A 19,673-nucleotide genomic window follows, 5' to 3' on the forward strand; every position below is an offset into this window, starting at 1 on the left:
CCATCATTGGATAGAACAAATCTAGACCATCATTGTGTGGACATTTTAATTTACTATTTATAATTTGTTGTCATAGAATTTGGTTGCCACTATTCTTGTAATGCTACTACCTTGCAGTTTTAGAATATATGACATGCAAATGAACGTCAAATTCATCTTAAAATGATTTTTTATTTACGACCAACATTGATCCCATTATAGATCTCTATGGGCGAAATTATTTATTTCTCTCTTTTATATATATAAACTAAAAGTTCTATTAATTTTCAGTGATCAAGAACATGTACATCGTCACCATTAAATAGCTTGTGCGTTTAAGTTTAAACATTTAAAAACTATGAAATACCTGCCTAACCCTCTCGGCGTAAACAAAAATATCTGTGAACCTTATCTCAGGTAATTTCAGCAGTTGCTTCTCCAGAAAGAATACGCCTTGATGCCTTCTTACTGAGCTTCTTATCTCAAATCCTGAGTAAAACTCATTTGAATCTGGTGAAGAGAGCAGAAACAGGATGCAGACAAGCAGCTTAGTGCAAGCACTCTTCGACCTCTGTAAGAAGGCATTTTTACCGTCTGGGCCTGCGCCTTCACCTGCAGCCATTAACAAATTATGCTCTCTTTTAGGTTCATCCTTTTGCTCTCGTCCGTAGGAAATTTACTGATTCGTAATAAAGGAGAAACCAAACTGATAATGTCAAATGATTTTATTTATTTATTTTTACGTGTACGGGAACTACCCATCAGCAATTAGCTCTAGAAAACTCTGGTAATATAATTTGCTTGCATACAGGAAAATAACCTAGTAAAACATTCAAGAATGAACTGTTATAATTTTCGTAAATATTTGTTTTATAATAGGTGTAACTGTGACATTTGCATACCCAAGCCAATTCCTATTTAGTTTTGGCCCTTTTTTGAGGGAGTGTTCTATAAAAGGCGATTTTTAACATTACTGTGGTCAAAGATTACCTATAGGACTGCAACATTTTTGTGCTAAGTTTGGCTCTTTCAATTTCATGGTAACTCTCATACATTTCCATAGGTTCTATTTTATTCCTGCCCTATCTGCACAGATTCATGCTCATCTCCCTAGTTTTTTTGATGGGCAAATAGTAGGTTTGGGCCTGCATCCATTATATTGATATATGTAAAGATAATATATTTAGTTTTTTCTCTGTAATATGCCAAAAAGTTTTATACATACAATTCAGATATTCATTTTTCCTTTTCCACATAGCAAAAAATTACATTATAATTGGCTTGATAATCTGTGATATAAAAGCAAAATTTCCATCGCACTGGTTTTTCTTTCTGCTTCGTTTCTTGTCTATGGTGTCCCATTGTCGCTGGGTCAGAGGGCTCCGCAACCTCCTTCATATCAACCGCCTTCAGCTTCTGCAACATGTTCTTCATAAACTACCATCCAGCTAGCACTTGCTTTCTTCTCTGGTCTTAATTGAAATTTGTCTCCCACAGCATAAACGGTTGTAGAGGAGAATTGAAACCTGTAAAAAACTTGTGTCCAGCATCCTTCCCGGGCACAAAATCTTGCTCCCGACTCTGCCATTGCTATAAACATCTCCATTCCACCCAGCCACTTCTCCCAGATGCTCTCTGTCATCACCCATCTAGCCTTCTCCTTCGAGCCCAGCTCGAAGATCCAAGCAAAGAACATTGTCGCTATGTCAACGTTCGTTCTGTATTTATACTCCAGGTTTAAGTTTTCATCACCAAGCATCATTTTGATTGCTTGCAGCATCATGGGGTCGTGCCGTCTGAAAATATTTTGTAGCCTTTCATCCATTATTCTTCCTGTGAAAGAAAGCTGTCTATCTCTTTCAAGCTGGCTAAAATTTGCCTCCATTGTTTTTCTAGCTACTGCTGTGTCGTCCTTCGCAAGCATAGAAATTCTACCACCAACTTCCTTTTCAATGGTTTTAACGCTGCCATCGTCCTCTAATCCAGCTCAACTTGTCTCTTCCCGATTTCCTTGCTCGTCTTTTCATTGTAGCTTGCTATCATTCAGATTAAATGCATTTGATTCATCTGCGCCTAGTTCATCATTCGTTTTGCCAATCTGCGTGCCGCAAATTCTCTTAAATCACCCCCTCAAAATTGCCATCTCTCCTAACCGCCCATCTAGCCATCCTATCTGCTAGATCATTTTCTTCTTTAAAACCATGAAAAATTTGAAAAGACTCAAATTTCTCCTATAGTTCTCTAATATGCATTATAAATTTATTTAATTTCCAATATAGGTTTTTTTGTTCTTTCTTGTGTAGATAATGATTTGAGAATCTCCCTTCAAATGCGATCTCATCGCTCCTATTTTGCTTGACATTTTCAAGGTGAGCAATGCTGGCTTTGCTTATGCTTATTATTCCTGACTTCCATCAGCTTCTGGGAACCCAAATCGTTTAAATTACCCGTCTAATCTCTTACCACACATCCAGCCCTCGATGTTCTGGGATTGCCATTAGAATCTCCCTATTTTGCTGCTCACCAATTTCAAGGCGATCAAAGCTGGCTTTGTCTATGCTTATTATACCTGACTTCCATCAGCTTCTGGGAACCCAAAGCCACGAAATTACCCATCCAATCTCTTACCACACATCCAGCCCACAATGTTCTGGGATTGGCACTAGATGCACCATCAAAATCAACCTTCATCCAATCTTATTTTGGGATCATCCACCTAACTTCCGTTGTAATTATTTTATCTGGATTAACCCAATGAGACCCATTAACGGGTGACATCTCCCTTGTTGATTAGTCCATACTTCCACATATCCATTCTTGATCGCAACATTTTACATTCTCCATATTGGGTCATTTCTGTGATGCAAGACTTTGATACTGCATGGTGAAGTGCTAAACTCAAATTCAAAATTTTAAAATGAAACAACTGCCCTTCCCTATAGCTGTTTGGGAGCCGACTTGATACATGTTTGTGTAATGATTTGTGATGTATTGGTATTTTAATACATTCATTTGAATGTTAATTTATGTCCGATTAATATTTGAAATCCTAGGACATCAAGGAGCATTCAATAGGAGCATTTAGGTGGTGCACTAAAAGAATAATTCTTGCATCATAATTCACATCATAGATTACTTGCACGCTTGCTTGCTGTTTGCCAACACTTGCCAAGGTTGTAAAACTGGCCATTCAAGGGAGTTGATTGAAGAGAATTCAAAGTCCTGCAATTTAGCAATCTCCCCAAGGTATTTGTAAATACTTCCAATCCTTAAGCACTAGTATACAGCAAAGATTGGAGGGAACTCAAGTGTAGGAGCATGTAAGATTCCAGACTGAAATCTTTTCCAATCTGCTGATTTGTTTTCAATTTTGTCTTTGGCCAGCGAAGGGGTTTTTGTTGATTTTTGTTTTGAATGATATTCTATGATTTTTTGTGCTTTTTGGCTTTGAATGAATAATGAATGCGAAATACAAGGAAATAAATTGACCGAAAAATAATTCCAGAATTCTGAAATTTACAACAGCAAACTATAATTTCAATAAATGTGCTTATTTCACCACAAAGAGACAAATTTCATACCAGGAATCCAATCGCTTAGCTTGGAAGTGCACTTTTTATTGATGAGTCTCACTAGGAATGACAATATGGAGCTATCAGGCTGTGACAATACCTCCAATGAGGTTTATTTGCATCCACTAGAATTATCAAAAATAATTATTGAAGAATCAAGTAAATCTGCTACCAATTCTATTAGACTCCCAAGCAAGATCTCTGAATTTGCCCTATAATCCTCAAAGAATTGATCACCCTGCTCAAATAAGCCTGAGAAAGTCTGATAAAACAATTTATTTGCTGATTGCTAACACTAACAATGAATGTCCTACAATGTTCAAACCATAGTAGCAAAAATCGTTTAGGGAAAAAATCAGCAAACCAAAAGTATAAGATTTTTTGAAAAAATCAGCAAAAAATCGGGAAAAATTAGGATTTAAAAAAACATTAAAAATTGTAGAAAAAGAGACAAAAACCATTTTTTAAAGTAATTTCAGGGCATTTCCATAGGGTAGAGATATAAAGCGCAAATAAAATAGAGTTTAACCTGTGAATTGTAGAAAATAATTTTTTGTTGTTTATATTCATATTACTGATTACATAGGCAAATAATCAGTTAACTTTTTAAGAGGGCAGTCACCAAATACACCAAATAGTTGTCTAAGTATTAACTAAGTCTATGAAGTAATTGAGATCAAAAGTTAACAGACAAATAGTAAAAGTAAAAGTCATTTTGAAGTGATCCAAGAATTCCATTGTGATCGAGGCAAGGAGTTTTTTAGGGTTAATTCAGTATTTTAGAAAGCTTATCAAATCATATTCCACAATTACAATGCTTTTTATCATAGTAACAAAAATCATTTGGGGAAAAAATCGGCAAACCAAAAGTATAAGATTTTCTGAAAAAATGGGTAAGAAATTGGATATTAAAAAATCGTAAAAATTTGTAGAAAAATAGACACAAACTACTTTTTTTTTTAAAACTTAGGGTATTTCCATAGCATAGAGATATTGATAGTAAATAAAATAGAGTTTAATCCATGAATTGTTGAAAATAGATTTTGTTGTTTATATTCATGTTGTTGATTACATAGGCAAATATTCATTTAACTTTTTAAAAGGGCAGTCACCAAATACACCAAATAGTTGTCTAAGTCCGAGATCAAAGATTAGCTAAGTCTATGAAGTAGCTAAGATCAAAATTTATCAGACTGAGATCCAACTATTGTTAGGAATTTAGTAAAAGTGGAAGCCATTTTGAAGTGATCCAAGACTTTCATTGTGATTGAGGCAAGGGGTTTTCTAGGGGTATTAGCGAAGTCTATGAAGTAGCTGAGATCAAAATCTATCACACAAAGATCCAACTATTGCTAGGAATTTAGTAAAAGTGGAAGCCATTTTGAAGTGATCCAAGACTTTCATTGTGATTGAGACAAGGAGTTTAACCCATGAATTGTAGAAAATAGATTTTTGTTGTTTATATTCATATTGCTGATTACATAGGCAAATATTCATGTAACTTTTTAAAAGGGCAGTCACCAAATACACCAAATAGTTGTCTAAGTGTGAAATCAAAGATTAGCCAAGTCTATGAAGTAGCTGAGATCAAAATTTATCAGACAGAGATCCAACAATCATTAGGAGTTTAGTAAAAGTGGAAGCCATTTTGAAGTGATCCAAGACTTTCATTGTGATTGAGGCAAGTAGTTTTCTAGGGGTAGTTCAATATTTGAGAAAGCCTATCAAATCATATTCCATAGTTGCAATGCTTTATATTCCTTGATGGCAATTGGTAAGTCTTTTATATGTGGTAGAATTCAACAAAAGGCATTTGTTTAGCTGAAGTAAAAGATTAGCAAGCCATTGGTTTTGGCAATACCTAGCTTGCAACTACTATTTTAGGTAGACAAATTTTAATGATTGTGTGTTGGAGGCTCTTTTATTACAACTATGTAAGCTTGTTTGTTGTCATTCAGATTTATTTCGTGGAGCACTTTAGATATATTGTTCACATGATGAATTGTATGTCTTTGTTTGAGCAAAAAATAACTCTTATCAATTATAAATTAAAAATCATATATCTATATCTACATATATGAAATATGTCTTTGATCGTTTAGTGTTGTGGTAGAAAACTCCATTGGTGAGGTAGCCACCAAGGTTCAAACCCCTACTGGGCCATTGAGCTCGTGGGCTTTCTACCTTTGTTGGGTTGTTGAGCTCGTGGGTTTGAACAAGTGTGGGGAATGATAACCCCCCGAAAATGGACAAAATAACAAGCCTTTTCAATGTTGATTCCACATTGACTCTGATTTTGAACGTGATTTAAATGCAAAAAATCTTTGAAAATTGGATCAACACTTGGTCAACGGTTTTTTCATGAATTGGGATTTTTTCAGGGAATAAATCGGCTAGCTCTAGGATTCAGGATTAATCAGGTATAATCGCGATTTTTTGCAGACTATTGCTTCATTCAACCTTTATTGCTGCTGATTTATTTATTCAACCCTACTGATGACATCATGATCACGTGGAGCTAGAAAATGATATTTGCTGCCCACAATTGCCACCAATAACTGATCTCCTTGTTTTTGCAGGTCTGTAAATGCTGATAATGACTGAATTTTGGAGCCCAAACAAGAATTCTGAGTGAATTCCTCTGAAAGATGGCCTGGGGTTTCATCCAAGCTTGCCTTGAATTGAAGAGTTTTTGTTCTCCAACACCTGTATGATGCTGATCTGATCTCAGAGCTGCAATTTCCCAAATGAGAGATAAAAAATGAACAAGAGAATGCCAAAATGGTTGCTGTACACATTCATTTATGCTCACCAAAGCCCAACCCCCAAATTAGGGCTCCAATATGCCACAATTCCCAAGGAATATTCCCTCAACTTGGGCGCCTAGCTTGAGTGTTACATTGCATCATTGATGGGGCCATTTTTTAATTTAAAGTTTAATTGCCTTTTTGCCTAGTTAGGCATGCATAAAGGGGTAACTTTTATATTTTATCATTGACAATAATATTAACCCTTCTTTATAAAGTTACTTTATAAAATATTTCTAATTTTAGAAAAAGTAACTTTATAATGAAATATTATAAAGTTTACATAACATAAGCTCGCCAAGGCCAAGAAAATGATTAAGTACAAATCCCCTAGGTTAGCCAATCATCTCCTAACCTGTAAATTTGCCTGTGGAGATGGCCAACGGGCAAATCCATGCTCCTGAGTGGTAACTAGCGAAGAGGGGACATTACGGAGTACACATTTCACCATATCACATATGTAGGTTACAAATCGAATTCCTGTCATGTGGGATTGATTCAGAGCTACATGATCAAACTTTAGGAAGTTTTTATTCTGCATAGAGTTTGAGGACAGTTTGCATTTCAAGGCCTTTAAGTTTTGCTATGTAGTGAATCAACTTTGCAAGTCATCAACAAATCTGATCCCTCTCTAATTTAAGAGCTAAGTGCACCATCCCATTGCATTCAATTTCCTAAAATAGCACTTAATTATATTGCTATTTACCTAGCTTTGCTATTTAGGTTAATTGTGTATTTATTGATAGTATTATTTGATCACATTATTTGATTAGGAAAAGTGTAATTTTCTTTTAGATTTTGGTGAACATGACCAATCTTACATCACTCGAGGGTTTTACTTTTGGGTTTATATCTTCATTGTTTTTTAGGTTTTCATATTTGTAGTTTTTGATCGTATTATCTTTTTTTAGATCTTTTTAGGGTTTGTGATCTTATTTATTACTATTTCATTGTTCAATTATTTGTTCCTCACTTTGTGACTTTCATTTTTATTCATCCCCTCTGCGATTGGATATTTTATTAGGGGTTTGTTTTTCAGATTTTATATACCACTGACTCTTCTATTTTTTTAAATCTGAAAGTGAACTATCATGCTTTGTCTATCCATCTTTCTTAGCCATATTGTATTGTTTATGCCATAACTACTTGTGATCCCAATCTTCCTTTGCTGAGTGCTTGTCTAAATCCTAATATGACTGCTCGTTCCAATGAAACTGAAATTTTCTTTGATGCTTATGTTGAGAACAATGTGGATGATTATGATTATGGTGCCTTTGTTGAACAATAAGATTTTGCTAATGAACTTGCTAGTTTGTTTAATGTGGAGAATCCTATACAAGTAGTGGACTTGCTTTGTAAGATTTGGCTATGGAGATAGCCACTCAATATCAAGGAGCTTCAATGAAAGCACAAGAGACCCAAAATGAGAGAATGATTCATTCCATCATAGGGTGCAAATATACAATGATGATAGATTGCTCAAATGAGAGCTACAAGGGGGTATATGCAGGATACATCATCGAGAGATGTGAATGTACAACCAGTGTGAGATAAAGGAGATGTCAAATGCATGCTCAACATCTCCACCAAACTAGGAAAATACAAATCATGACGCATATATATTGTGACGTATTCACACATCGCCCCATTGCAAATGGGGACCCCTGCTTTTTGCTTTCTAGGGTTTGTTTTCTAGGTCTTTTAGGGTTTTGTCTGTAAGCCTTTGCAGGATAAGTGCTGTTGAGGGGATCGTTGGATCGCAAGCTTTGCTTGAGCCAGGGTGAGTCCATAGGGCCCCAGAATTAGGGTTTCTTTGAGAGTCTTCCTTAGGCTTGGTTTTGCTCTTATTACTAATTGTGTCTTGCTTGGTGAGTGAGTATCATTCTTGAAGGTCCGAGCTAGGTCAAGTTGGTGAGTGATGAAGTCTGAAATGTCATCCTGATCTTCAGATGCCCTGAAATTTGGCTAAGTCTGGAATGTCCTGATCCTGAAATTTGGCTAAGTCTGGAATGCCCTGATCCTAAAATTTGGCTAAGTTTGGAAAACTGAAGAATCCTCCAAAAACTAGATTTTGCAATATAACTCCTGGAGTTTCGAAACCACTCTCAAACATCCGGAAAGTATATATGCAATTTACCTTAAAGTATAAGTGACATTTCCTTTCTTATATTTAAATGTTATATTCCATAAAATGATCTTGACACAGAGTTCAAAATGTCAAATTTCGCTCCTGACCCTTCCAAAGGGTCCAAAGCGAATTTCGCTCCTGACCCTTCCAAAGGGTCCAGAGCGAAAATCCCAATTCCACCTATTTTCTTTGCAAGGCAAGGTAAAATTTTGATTTTTATGGCCTAGAGAGGAGGGAGGCAAGGTGTTCTAAGTCTTGGAGGTGATTTGAAGTTGAAAGGATGAGGAAATAACCCTAAAATGAGAATTTTGCTCCTGACCCTTCCAAAGGGTCTAGAGAGAAAATCCTAAAATCTACCTATTCCTTTCAAATTTATGCTAAGCTATGCCTAGACCAAGGTAAAAGATGCCCTTGAGATTGCCCTTGAGTTGATGGTTGTCTCCAAAAATGATGATTTTAGGTCAGAGGAGGAAAATCGCTCTTGACCCTTCCAAAGGGTCCAGGGCAAAAATCCTTCAATCACCTATTTTGCCTTGCAAAATCAATTCAAACTTGGGTTGGATGTGAGAGAAGTGTTTTCTAGCCTTTTGAGGTGAATTCAACTTGAAATGATGAAGAATCAAGCCTAGAAATGGAAATTCGCTCCTGACCCTTCCAAAGGGTCCAGGGCGAAATTTCACTAGACCACCTTTTTTCCTCAATTTTATGCCAAGGCAATTGCAGACTAAGGTGAATTAAGATGGGAGAGGTCCTTAGGAGTAACTTCAAGTTGCTAGGAATCATTGAAATTGAAGGAATTGAGCCAAATCAAGAATTTCGCTCCTGACCCTTCCAAAGGGTCTAGAGCGAAATTCTAAAATCCACCTATTCCTTTCACATTTGTGCCAAGCCAGGCCTAGACAAAGATGATATAAGCCCTTGAGATTGCCCTTGAATGGATTTTTGTCTCCAAAAATGATGATTTTGGGCTAGAGGAAGAATTTCGCTCCTGACCCTTCCAGAGGGTCCAGGGCGAAATTCATTATAGGTCCTGTCCTTGGCCATGATTTCTAGCAAAATTCTCTTTTCTAGTCATTTTGAGGTCAAATAAAATGTTGCAAGCATGGGAGAGGGATCCAAGGATGAGAGTCCGAGTAAACAAAGTGAAAAGAATGGAATTGAGTGAGGATAAACAAGCAAAAGGTGAAATTCGCTCCTGACCCTTCCAAAGGGTCCAGAGCGAAAATCTTAAAATCACCTATTTTCCTTGCAAGTCTAGTCAAACGTTAGGTTTTCATGGCTTGGATGGGTGCGAGGAGACATTTTCTTGCCTTTTGAAGTTAATTGATGTTGAAAAATGATGGAAATTAGCCCAAACCAAGGATTTCGCTCCTGACCCTTCCAAAGGGTCTAGAGCAAAAATCCTAAGATCACCTACTTTCTTTGCAAGACAAGTCAAGTTTTTGGTTTTTATGGCCTAGATAGGAGTGAGGCGAAGTTTCCTTGACCTTGGAGGTGAGTTGAATGGTAGAATTTGTCCTAAAAAGTGATTTTCGCTCCTGACCCTTCCAAAGGGTCCAGAGCGAAAAACACTAAAACCATCCTTTTCTCCAAATTTTGTGCTAAGTCAGGCCTGGACTAGGGTGAGAAAAGCTATTTGGAATGCCTTGGAAAGATGTTTGACCTTCAAAAATGTGAATTTTGAGCTAAAGTTGGAATTTCGCTCCTGACCCTTCCAGAGGGTCTAGGGCGAAATTCTTATAGGGTCTGTTCTTGGAGAAAATCTTGGGCAAGTTTCATGTTAATATCTTTTTGTTGATGATTTAAGTTGAAAATGCTATGTTGAAATGAATTTATCATGTGTTCTTAATCATCTTTTGGTTTGTTTTGGCAGATGAAAGAAGACCAGGCCAGGACAAGGACGACTTTCTCTAGCCCAGCATCAATAAGGACGACCTTCTCCAGCCTAGCCTCATCAAGGATGACCTCTTCCAGTCCAACATTTGAAGGAAAGACAAGGTGGCATCCTAGTCATCACTCCTCCAGTCGAGTTGGTCCACTTCAGCATGTCCAAATTCAATGTACCTGATTCATCAAAGATGGCACTAACTTCGATGTACCTACCTCAGCTATCCATTGGTCGAATATTCCAGAGAAGACATGTGTCCAAATAATGCAATTATTTCATTGGTCAGAATTAAGTTTGTTGTAACAAACCCTAATTAGGGTTTCATTGTAAAATCTTGGCCATTGATCTCAAATTGATCTACGCCATTGAATTGTATTGTGGGCACTATATAAGCCCTGGCTCCTCATTTGTAAAGGATAATAGTTAGTCAATGGTTAGCTAATGGAGAATAGTTAGTCAATAGTTGATAGTAGGTGAATAGTTAGCTAATAGTGAATAGTCAGTTGATAGAATAGCAATTAGAGTAGAATAGCAAGAGAAAGCAAAGATTGTTGCCAAGATGTTGTTGTAAAAGACTTGTAAAACTTCATTGAAGAAATGGTGAAATCTATGGGTCGATTCAACAATTTGCATGGTCTTTATACTTCTCAGATTTGATTTCATGTTATTAGATGAGTGGAAGAAATGTGTTTGATTGATGGTGAAATTTGTATATCCATACTACTAGCAGTTTGTTGATTGCAGACTTGCCTTGCGTAGTCAATTGGAATCATTCAGCTTAAGCTTAACTTCAATTGTCGCTTCTTCACTGATATGCATCAACCTGATGGTGTCTATGCTTATAGTGATGATCTGAACATCATAAAGCTTTCCTCCGAAGATCGCACTAACCTTGTGGAGATGGTCCTGGGATGTCAAAACAAGACTTAGTTAGAATTTCACCAAAGGTTATTCATTGCTCCTACATTCTTAGTGTCAGAATTAGATCCTTTCCTCGCCCTCATCCTTTTTCTTTTTTTTCAAAATCTAGGCCAGTGAAATCTTGTGATTCCAGCAAATCCGACGTTTAGGTCATCGAGTGTAAGTCCCCTTGTGATTCCAGGAAAATCACATCATACCACAAAGAGCTTATCCACGAGTAGAGATCCTACATAATAGGAACCTTGAAGCTTCTCCGATTGATCCTTCTGCGATATCTTCAGCATTCGGGAGCTTTATTCAAGAGAGGATAAGGTACCTTTAGGTGTTTTATTCTGTGTTTGGTCATGTACAAAATACATATCAACAATATACAATCTAATTAAGTAGATGCTTACCTAAGCAAGTTTATCCTATCTTAGGTGCAGAATATGCAATAAAATAACTAACTAAATGCAAAAATAAAATAATGCACCAACTGTTAAATTTAAGCAATCAGATGTTAATCTAACTAATTAAATTATAATCAGACTGAGAATAAGCAGTAATAACAATAAAGCACAAGACACAAGACACAATTACCCTGGGAAAACCTCCCTCTTGGAGGAAAAACCTAGCATCAAAGATTCAGATCAGATTCTTTATTTATAAGCAGATTACATGAACAGTATATATCAGATTACTTATCTGATTGTAGTGCCAATCTAGGGCAGATTCAAACCAAGCATATGCAGCTGTAGTATATCTTTAGGGGGGGCAGAATATCGACATCACTTGGAGAAGAAGATCGCTGAAGTATAAGGACACCAATTTGCCCAGCAAGCTGCCCAATGGATTCGCTCAATGATCAGATAGATTCGCAGCTGTATGAAGACTTAGATTGCTTTCTATCCTTCCAAGTTCGCTGATTAAATTCGCATAAGGCTAAGGCTTATGGTATATTTGCTTGATGAAGATAAATTGTATTTGAAGTGTGAAATGAAATCTTGTTTATATACAAGATTCATGTTCATGGTTTTCCCCCAAGTCGTCTTTAACAAGATTGCTGCCATTTTACATATTTTAAGTTTGCCCTTTTTGGCGCCCAATTTGGGGCCTACATAAATTACAAGCTATACCACGTTTCATTTTGGGTCCAGCCCTATTAGACATGTAATCGCATAAACTTATTACAATATGATTAATATTTTAATTGCCACTAGGCATCATTAAAATATAATCTGAACTTAGCTATCCATTTCAACACCAACACCCGCCTTAAGTGTATCTTAGGTGGGTAGGAAAAATTGGATAAATTGGTCTAGGAAAATGTGTTGACATGTTAGATATCCATGTGCAAAATGATCCTGTCAAAAAGAAGAGAAGGAGAAAACTCGCAAGATGATACATCCCTAAGAGAAGATGAAGAGAGAATATCGAGGTGACCCTGCCTGCCCCCCCATCCCCCCCAAAAAAGGATTGAGTAGGATTGAATCCCATGTGAGGATAAATTCCCCCTACAATAGAGAGAAGAGAGACCATGCAACCCCCCCAAAAAGTAGTCTCTTGCATTGATGATAGATGTTTGACTATGAATGTTGAAGATGATCCATGAATGCTAAACAACTTTCTACCCCTTAGGAAGAAACAAGGCCAAAATGTATGTAGATCTTCCCATTCCTTAAAGGAATATGAGAGAAAAAAAGGTTTGATATCTCTAAACCCTACTTAGGTGTCATCATGTTTGTGTTGAGCCGTGTAATAATCAAATCAGGAGTCCTATGCCTCACTAAAAAATGTGACAAGTCTAGAATGTTGTGGAAATGAATTTAAATTAAGATCCAAAGATGACGAGACAATAGTGATGGAACTGTCATCAAAGAGGATATGGATGTCCTTGATTGTGTCCTCCAAATCTATAAGAATGGACTCAAAAAACAAACTTGATATATTTGTCAAGTATTCATCTCAAGCAGATGTATCTGGTGTTTCTCTGGCTACAACTACTTCACTGTCATACACAAACAGCCACTAGATCCAGCATGCATCTGATGTTGGGATGAGTGATGTTGGCTCTTCTCAACGTTAGTTTGGTCTTTTAATCATGTTACTTGATTGATTCTGTTTCCATGGATTCCTAATTATTTTGTTTTGTGTACATGGAAACAATTTTATGAATATAAAACTCTTCTTACACATCAGTTTTGATGTTTCTAGTTCAACTTCCAATATGGCATTATATACATACTCTTGATGTATGCTTGTATATGGTAGATGTAAATGATTAGTTTTGAGTGTATTTGAATCTGATTTGACGCAGAATGCATATACATATATTATACTCCTAAAGTTTGCTATTTTTATATTTGCTGAGTTTTGTCCAGTTTTGGCCAAGTTTTTTCTCTGAATTCGGATCTGAGTTAAAATTGACTGGTCAAGTGGGATTCCAAGCACCATGATGTGAAAATGATGCTTGAATATCCTTACATGTGCAAGAGATGCAATTTTAATGAGGAGGAAGAATCAATATTTCTTGTTCAAAGATGTCTGCGAATCTCCTTATTAATGCTTGTTTCTTTTACACTGGAAATCAAGCAAAGAAGGCTATTATCTCAAATCAGATAGAAAAACTGTACCTTCTCGAGAATAGGAAAAAGTAAGTTTTTGAGGCAAAGCTTTTGTAGGACTAGTAGCCTTCCAAAATGGATCAATTTATTCTGACACAAAAGATCTAAGATAAGTTGAAGTAGGTGAGATAATGGGGCTACTATGAATTGAATGTGTCTGCTCCTATGGAAACACACCAGGATGGCTAGGAGAGGTTTAGGAAGGTCTGCTGAAAGTCAAACATGCCACTTCTGACCAAATAAACAATCAGCCATTTTTAGCATGAATATTGATGGGAATTAGTCATGAATGTTTTTTTTGGGTTGCTTGTCTCAATCAGAATGACCATTAGCTTCCAAAATCAGACCAACAGGGTGTATATGGTACAAATGTTCATTTGACATACTAAGATTGATGAAACAACTTGAAATTGATGCTTGTGTGGTACACATGAATTTGGAAGGCCAGTCAACCTCTAAAGTTCATTAACTCAACTTTAATACAATGCTGAGGTTAGGGAGAAGTTCCATTGTTCTCTGCTGCATATGTTACAGTCAGTTTTGAGAAGAGCATGGAGGTTTCAAGCTCATGGAGTGAGTATTTCTATTTGAAAATTAGATATTTCTGAGTGATATAGACATCTATCAATTGCTGGAGTTCTTTAGAATCAGGTTTATCCAGAGTAAAATTGGTGTCCGGTGGACATGCTTTGCAGTGGCTTTAATTTTTCTTTTGTATGCACTTCATTTCTCATGTCTTTATCTTGAATATTCAATTGTATGGAGCTGTTTTATTGGTCTAAGAAGCATAGTTAATTGCAGCACTAGTAAATTCTGCACAAATCTGTTAGGCACATTGTCTCGAGAATATCTTGAGAAATTACCAGTGTTACCCGGGGATGCGTTTCCGGCATAATTTGACCCATCCCGGAAATGGGGACGTCCCGGAAACTTGGAAACTTTCGGAAACCCGTACTCTGGCTGTCCCATAAAATTAATGATTGAATTTTGATTATTTGTTTGACTTCCACTCTCATGCAAACTCTCAATTTAAATTATTTAACACAAACATTATATGTTAAGGTTTTATAATGTATATAAGCATGCTTTATCCATGTTTTTATATGAATATTTAAAATTTTCCTATATATTTAAAATTTTCCCTATATATTTATATAGCTGTCCCCACTGCCATCCCCTACTTAGGGAAAAAAAAAATCCGTCCTGGAAACCCGTTTCCCCATCCCTCCATCCCCTTGTCCCGGAAACTCGGGGTAACATAGGAAATTACAAATCACTATTATAATTTTTTTAATGAAATTGTAAAATTTGTATCTTTTGTTTTAGTTTTGATCTGCCATAAATTTATTTCTTAATTCATATAACACATTTGTCCTACTTTAAATATTATGATTCTATATCGTGTTCCTATTCATTAAAAGGAGTTATCCTATATGATGGCATGGTTGACAGCACATTTTTGTTCTTATTTATTTTATGTTCAGAAATATTTAGCAGAACATTAGTATTTACCATCAACATAGTGCCTGTTACCACTAATGAACAGTGTTTGGTGATTGAGTTCTTGTAATATGCATTTCATCAATTTTGACCTTGTTGCTTGCCCTGCAGGTTAGAAAATAATTAATTAATATTTGACGGAATCGATATTATGGCTGAGCTTTCTGTGTAATTACAAAAGATGAATTCTGAAGCAATTTGTTTGTTCTCCAGGCAGTTAATAAAAGTGTGCCAATCTTTTGTAATTTCTCATAATAAGCTTTTGATAATTGTTTTTATTGCAGATACCTTCAAACCTATTGATGTTGGGCTTAATGAGGATGCACTAGAACAAGATCGTGGTTATGGATTTTTTGGACAAAATATTCAAAGAAATCGACATTCAGCTATGGTAGCTCGATGGTCGCAACCTGTTACATACTTGCACATTTATGAATGTGACAGCTTCACTGTGAGTGTGTGAACTTATATTTTCTACATTTAAATAGTTTAGTTATTCCTGAACTAAAAATCATTTATCATAACAAATAATAATCTGTTTTATTTCCAACCTTGCTAATGGGGTTACAGTATTCTTCAACTTGAAATATTAACATGCTTTGGAGACAAAGAAAATTAAGGATTTTCAGTGTGTGTTATGACTTAGAGTCGACCTTCATTCAATCAAGAAGTTTACTACGTGTTGAAGATGATGGAACACATTAACTCCCACTCCATTTTTCTCTCATTGTTTAAGGTGTCACTAGACCATTTTGGACAAAACTCATGAATTTTAGCATTTACTGCACACAAATTGAGGCAAAAGGAAGAAGAGACAGAATTAACAGGTGCTGAATATTATTGATCAATCATCAGAGATTGGACCAATTACATGTTTACCTTCATTAACCAGCTTTATTGACTTCAGCTAGCATTGGCTTTTGCCATGACTTTTGACTGCTGTAATGGGATAGAACTGCTGTCGTCAACTTTATAGAGTCTTTGTTGTCGGCATAAATTGCCTATTGTTATGTTTGATAATATTTGTTATCCGACAAGGTATTAATTAATTGTATTGAGTGGGTTGTTAGTCTCGGGTAGTTATGTGTCAGTCGGTTGACGGTTGTGTACCTCTCGGCAACCTTCGGGTTCTTTAAATATGTCGTGTACTATCAAGGAAGTGGGATGGTATTGTCGGATCTATTATAATCCTTGGCCGACCATCTTTGGTCTCTTCTCTGTAATAATTGAATATGCGAATAAAGATATATTTTACTGCCGTGTCTGGTATGCATTGTCATGTACATTATTATTTCCTGTATTTAATTTACCAGTTGTAGCGGTAAACATTTTGGCGCCGTTGCCTTAAAATAAATCGGGTCAGCCTTGAGTGATTCATGTCTGTAGATCCCATCAAAGGTGAGAAGAAGCCACGGGGTGGTCACGACCAAGCGATTAGGTGATCCGCCGACCCTCGGCTGGAGGAAGCATAGAGACGAGTCGAAGCCTAGAAGTAGTTGGAGTGTTGGGACGCTAGAGGTCGACGTGTAGAGGATGTGCGCGTGTCTGAGAGTGCAAGGAAAGCACTAGAACGTAGCGGTCAGAACAATTCACTCAGGTCCGACACACCTGGAAGTACTTGAAGTGTTGGGGACGCTGAAGGTGGACGTGTAGAGGACGCCTGTGTGGTCAAGAGTGCAGGGAAAGCACCAGAATGTAGCGGTCGAAACAGTCCACCTAGGTCCGGCACACAAGGCGAATACACACGTACCTTCTGAGAGCAAACAATGTTGAACACCCAAGAGAAGCAGAAACTGCCGAAGCTCACGGGAGACGAGTCGAAGGACCCGGTACGACATTGCAAAACATGCATAACCATTTGGGAGGCAAATGGCCAAGATGACAGGGCCTATTGGCTGAAAGCATTTCCCGCCACCCTTTGGGGGATCGCCATTGACTGGTACACAGACCTCAATGCCCAGCACAAGACGAGATGGAGTGATCTGAAGAGGGTGTTCCAGGAGGAATTCAAACTCTTGAGGGATGATAATGAGATCGTGGCTGAAATCTTTAATACTAAGCAAGGGAAAAATGAGAATGTACGTGCTTACAACCGTAGGCTCAAAGAGCTATTGAACAAGATGGAGAACCAGCCAGCCGATGGGTTGAAGAAGAGGTGGTTCATGGAGGGATTGATACCCTCATTATGCAAGAAGATGAAAGTAGTGCCTCTGTCCTCATACATCGATGCGTACAATCGAGCGATGGACATCAAGAGTGAAAATAAAATCTCCCTTTAAGAGAAGAGGAAGACCGATGATGATGAGAGCACCGAAGATAGCAGTGACGAAGAATCCAAAACCGTACGAGCCCTTCGACGGGATATGTTGAAAATGATGAAAGAATTGAAGGCTGAGAAAGGAACCAGCAAAGAAGGTAATGAACTATGGTGTATTGAGTGCAAAAGGGAGGGGCACACAAAAGGTAATTGTTCTAGAAATATGTTTTGTGAAATTTGCCAAGTGCTAGGGCATTCAATCAAGGAGTGCCCGTACAATTTGAAGATGAGAAGTACACAAGTACTCTTCACATAGGGAGAGTCCAGCCCATCGAAATCACAGAATGTATCGCCAAGTGGTTATGGAAATCAACAAGGGCGAAACCAAATACAGTACGACTCCAGAGGACGTCCTATCATATAATGCCGACAATGTAGTGAATGGGGACACTTTGCGAGAGACTACCATAACAAGAAAGACAACATACAATTATTGTGAAAATGGTGTGGACCAGGTGACCATGAGGACACCAACTGCTCGAATCAGAAGGGTATTAATATGTTGGACGTGGAGGAACAAGAGGCTGCAGTTTTAGCAATCACAAGAGCACAAACAAAGAAGGCGATGTAGTCAAACTTTGGTACAAAAAAGTAACAAGACGAAGTAGAACAAGTGTTGGCGAAGGAACGAGTAAACTTCCAATGGAACTGCAAGTATGTCATTGCGGGAGTCAGAGAAGAACATAGTCTGACAGGTGCTACAAACAACCGTACCCATCAAGGTGGCAGACCTTCTTCAAACTATGCCGCCACTGAGAATGACAATTGCCAATATAGTCAGTGATGACATAGTTACCCAGAAACAATGTAAGCCACACGAGGAGGAACTGACGAGAAAACCATCACCTGAAGGGAATGAGTCTAGTGATCCAATGTTGCTGACGGTGAGCGTCGGGAGGAAGCTGACGGTTGTCGAGATGGAAATAATGGGGAAGAAGTTGACAAACACCATTGTCGATGGAGGCTCGAGAGTAAACATACTCCTAAAAGACACGTGGAAATGTCTGGGGAAGCCGAATCTGTGGCCACCAAACTTCCACTTGGTAGGTGCTGACCAACATGACATCCAGCTGTTGGGAACATTGATGGCACAAAAAGTAAGGATTTGGACAGAAGAATTTTTGTTGGATTTTGTAGTTATCCGGTTACAGAAGAAGGCGTACGATGCACTCCTCGAGAGGGGATGGTTGGTTATTGCCAAGGCGAATCATAACTGGAAGCGAAACACACTCTTGATCGAGAGTGATTGGAGGAAGCATGTCATTGACTTGAGGAACCAGGTGGTGAGTGAAGAACTAGTACCCTCGGACTCTGAGTTTGAGGGTGGAGAGTTAGGTATGGACGGAGGAAGGAAAGGCATGAAACCCAACGATGAAGGGGTGCTCAAACTAGAAGATTGCTCTAAGGATGAGACGAGTTCTCTGAATGGATTATTTCACTGGCAGACGGAGGATTATAAAGTCTTCCACCCCGACTGTAACATGCTACAAATTGGCCAAATTAAGGAAGTGCAAAGTCTGCCGTACGATATTCATTTGTGCACATCCAACGTTGGTGTGTCTGGGCTATACGAACAGTTGCCAAGTGAGCTTGTACCGTATGAATAGAGGATGTCAAGTGGGAATGGGGAAATATCTAAGGTGTACGAAGAAGATTCACAGGGCGAGGATTGGAAATTGGATGCTGTAGAGCCTGGTGGAGATGTCCCGAAGAAGTTAATACTATACGCTAAATGGTTCACATCAGTCGAAAGTAATTCAGCCGTATGGTTCAAATCAGCCGAGAGTAAGTTGACCATACAACCCATAAGAGCCGAGTGTACATGGAGCGTACGGTCCACAAGAACCAAGAGTGAAGTTGCCGAAAGATTGTCACTGTACGCCAGGAGTAAAGTTTTTGAAGAATTGTCATCGTACGTGGAGAGTAAAGTTGCCGAACGATTGACTAAGTCCATATCG

The 19,673-nt window shown here is 37.7% G+C and overlaps 1 protein-coding gene across 2 annotated transcripts in view; it reads left to right on the forward strand.

The window, feature by feature from the left end:
* Positions 1–265: 265 nt before the first annotated feature.
* Positions 266–19,673, forward strand: part of LOC131052729 (plant cysteine oxidase 3) — a 45,259-nt gene continuing 25,851 nt past the window's right edge. The window contains exons 1-2 of one of the 2 annotated variants that reach the window (XM_057987319.2): positions 266–552; positions 15,683–15,849. In XM_057987319.2, the coding sequence (XP_057843302.1) occupies positions 513–552; positions 15,683–15,849 (207 nt within the window). In that variant the 5' untranslated portion in view covers positions 266–512. Of the gene's footprint in view, positions 625–15,682; positions 15,850–19,673 lie in introns of both variants that reach the window. The other variant, XM_057987318.2, reaches the window with a different exon arrangement.

Source organism: Cryptomeria japonica, chromosome 3 (assembly GCF_030272615.1).
Source record: "Cryptomeria japonica chromosome 3, Sugi_1.0, whole genome shotgun sequence".
Taxonomy (NCBI): domain Eukaryota; kingdom Viridiplantae; phylum Streptophyta; class Pinopsida; order Cupressales; family Cupressaceae; genus Cryptomeria; species Cryptomeria japonica.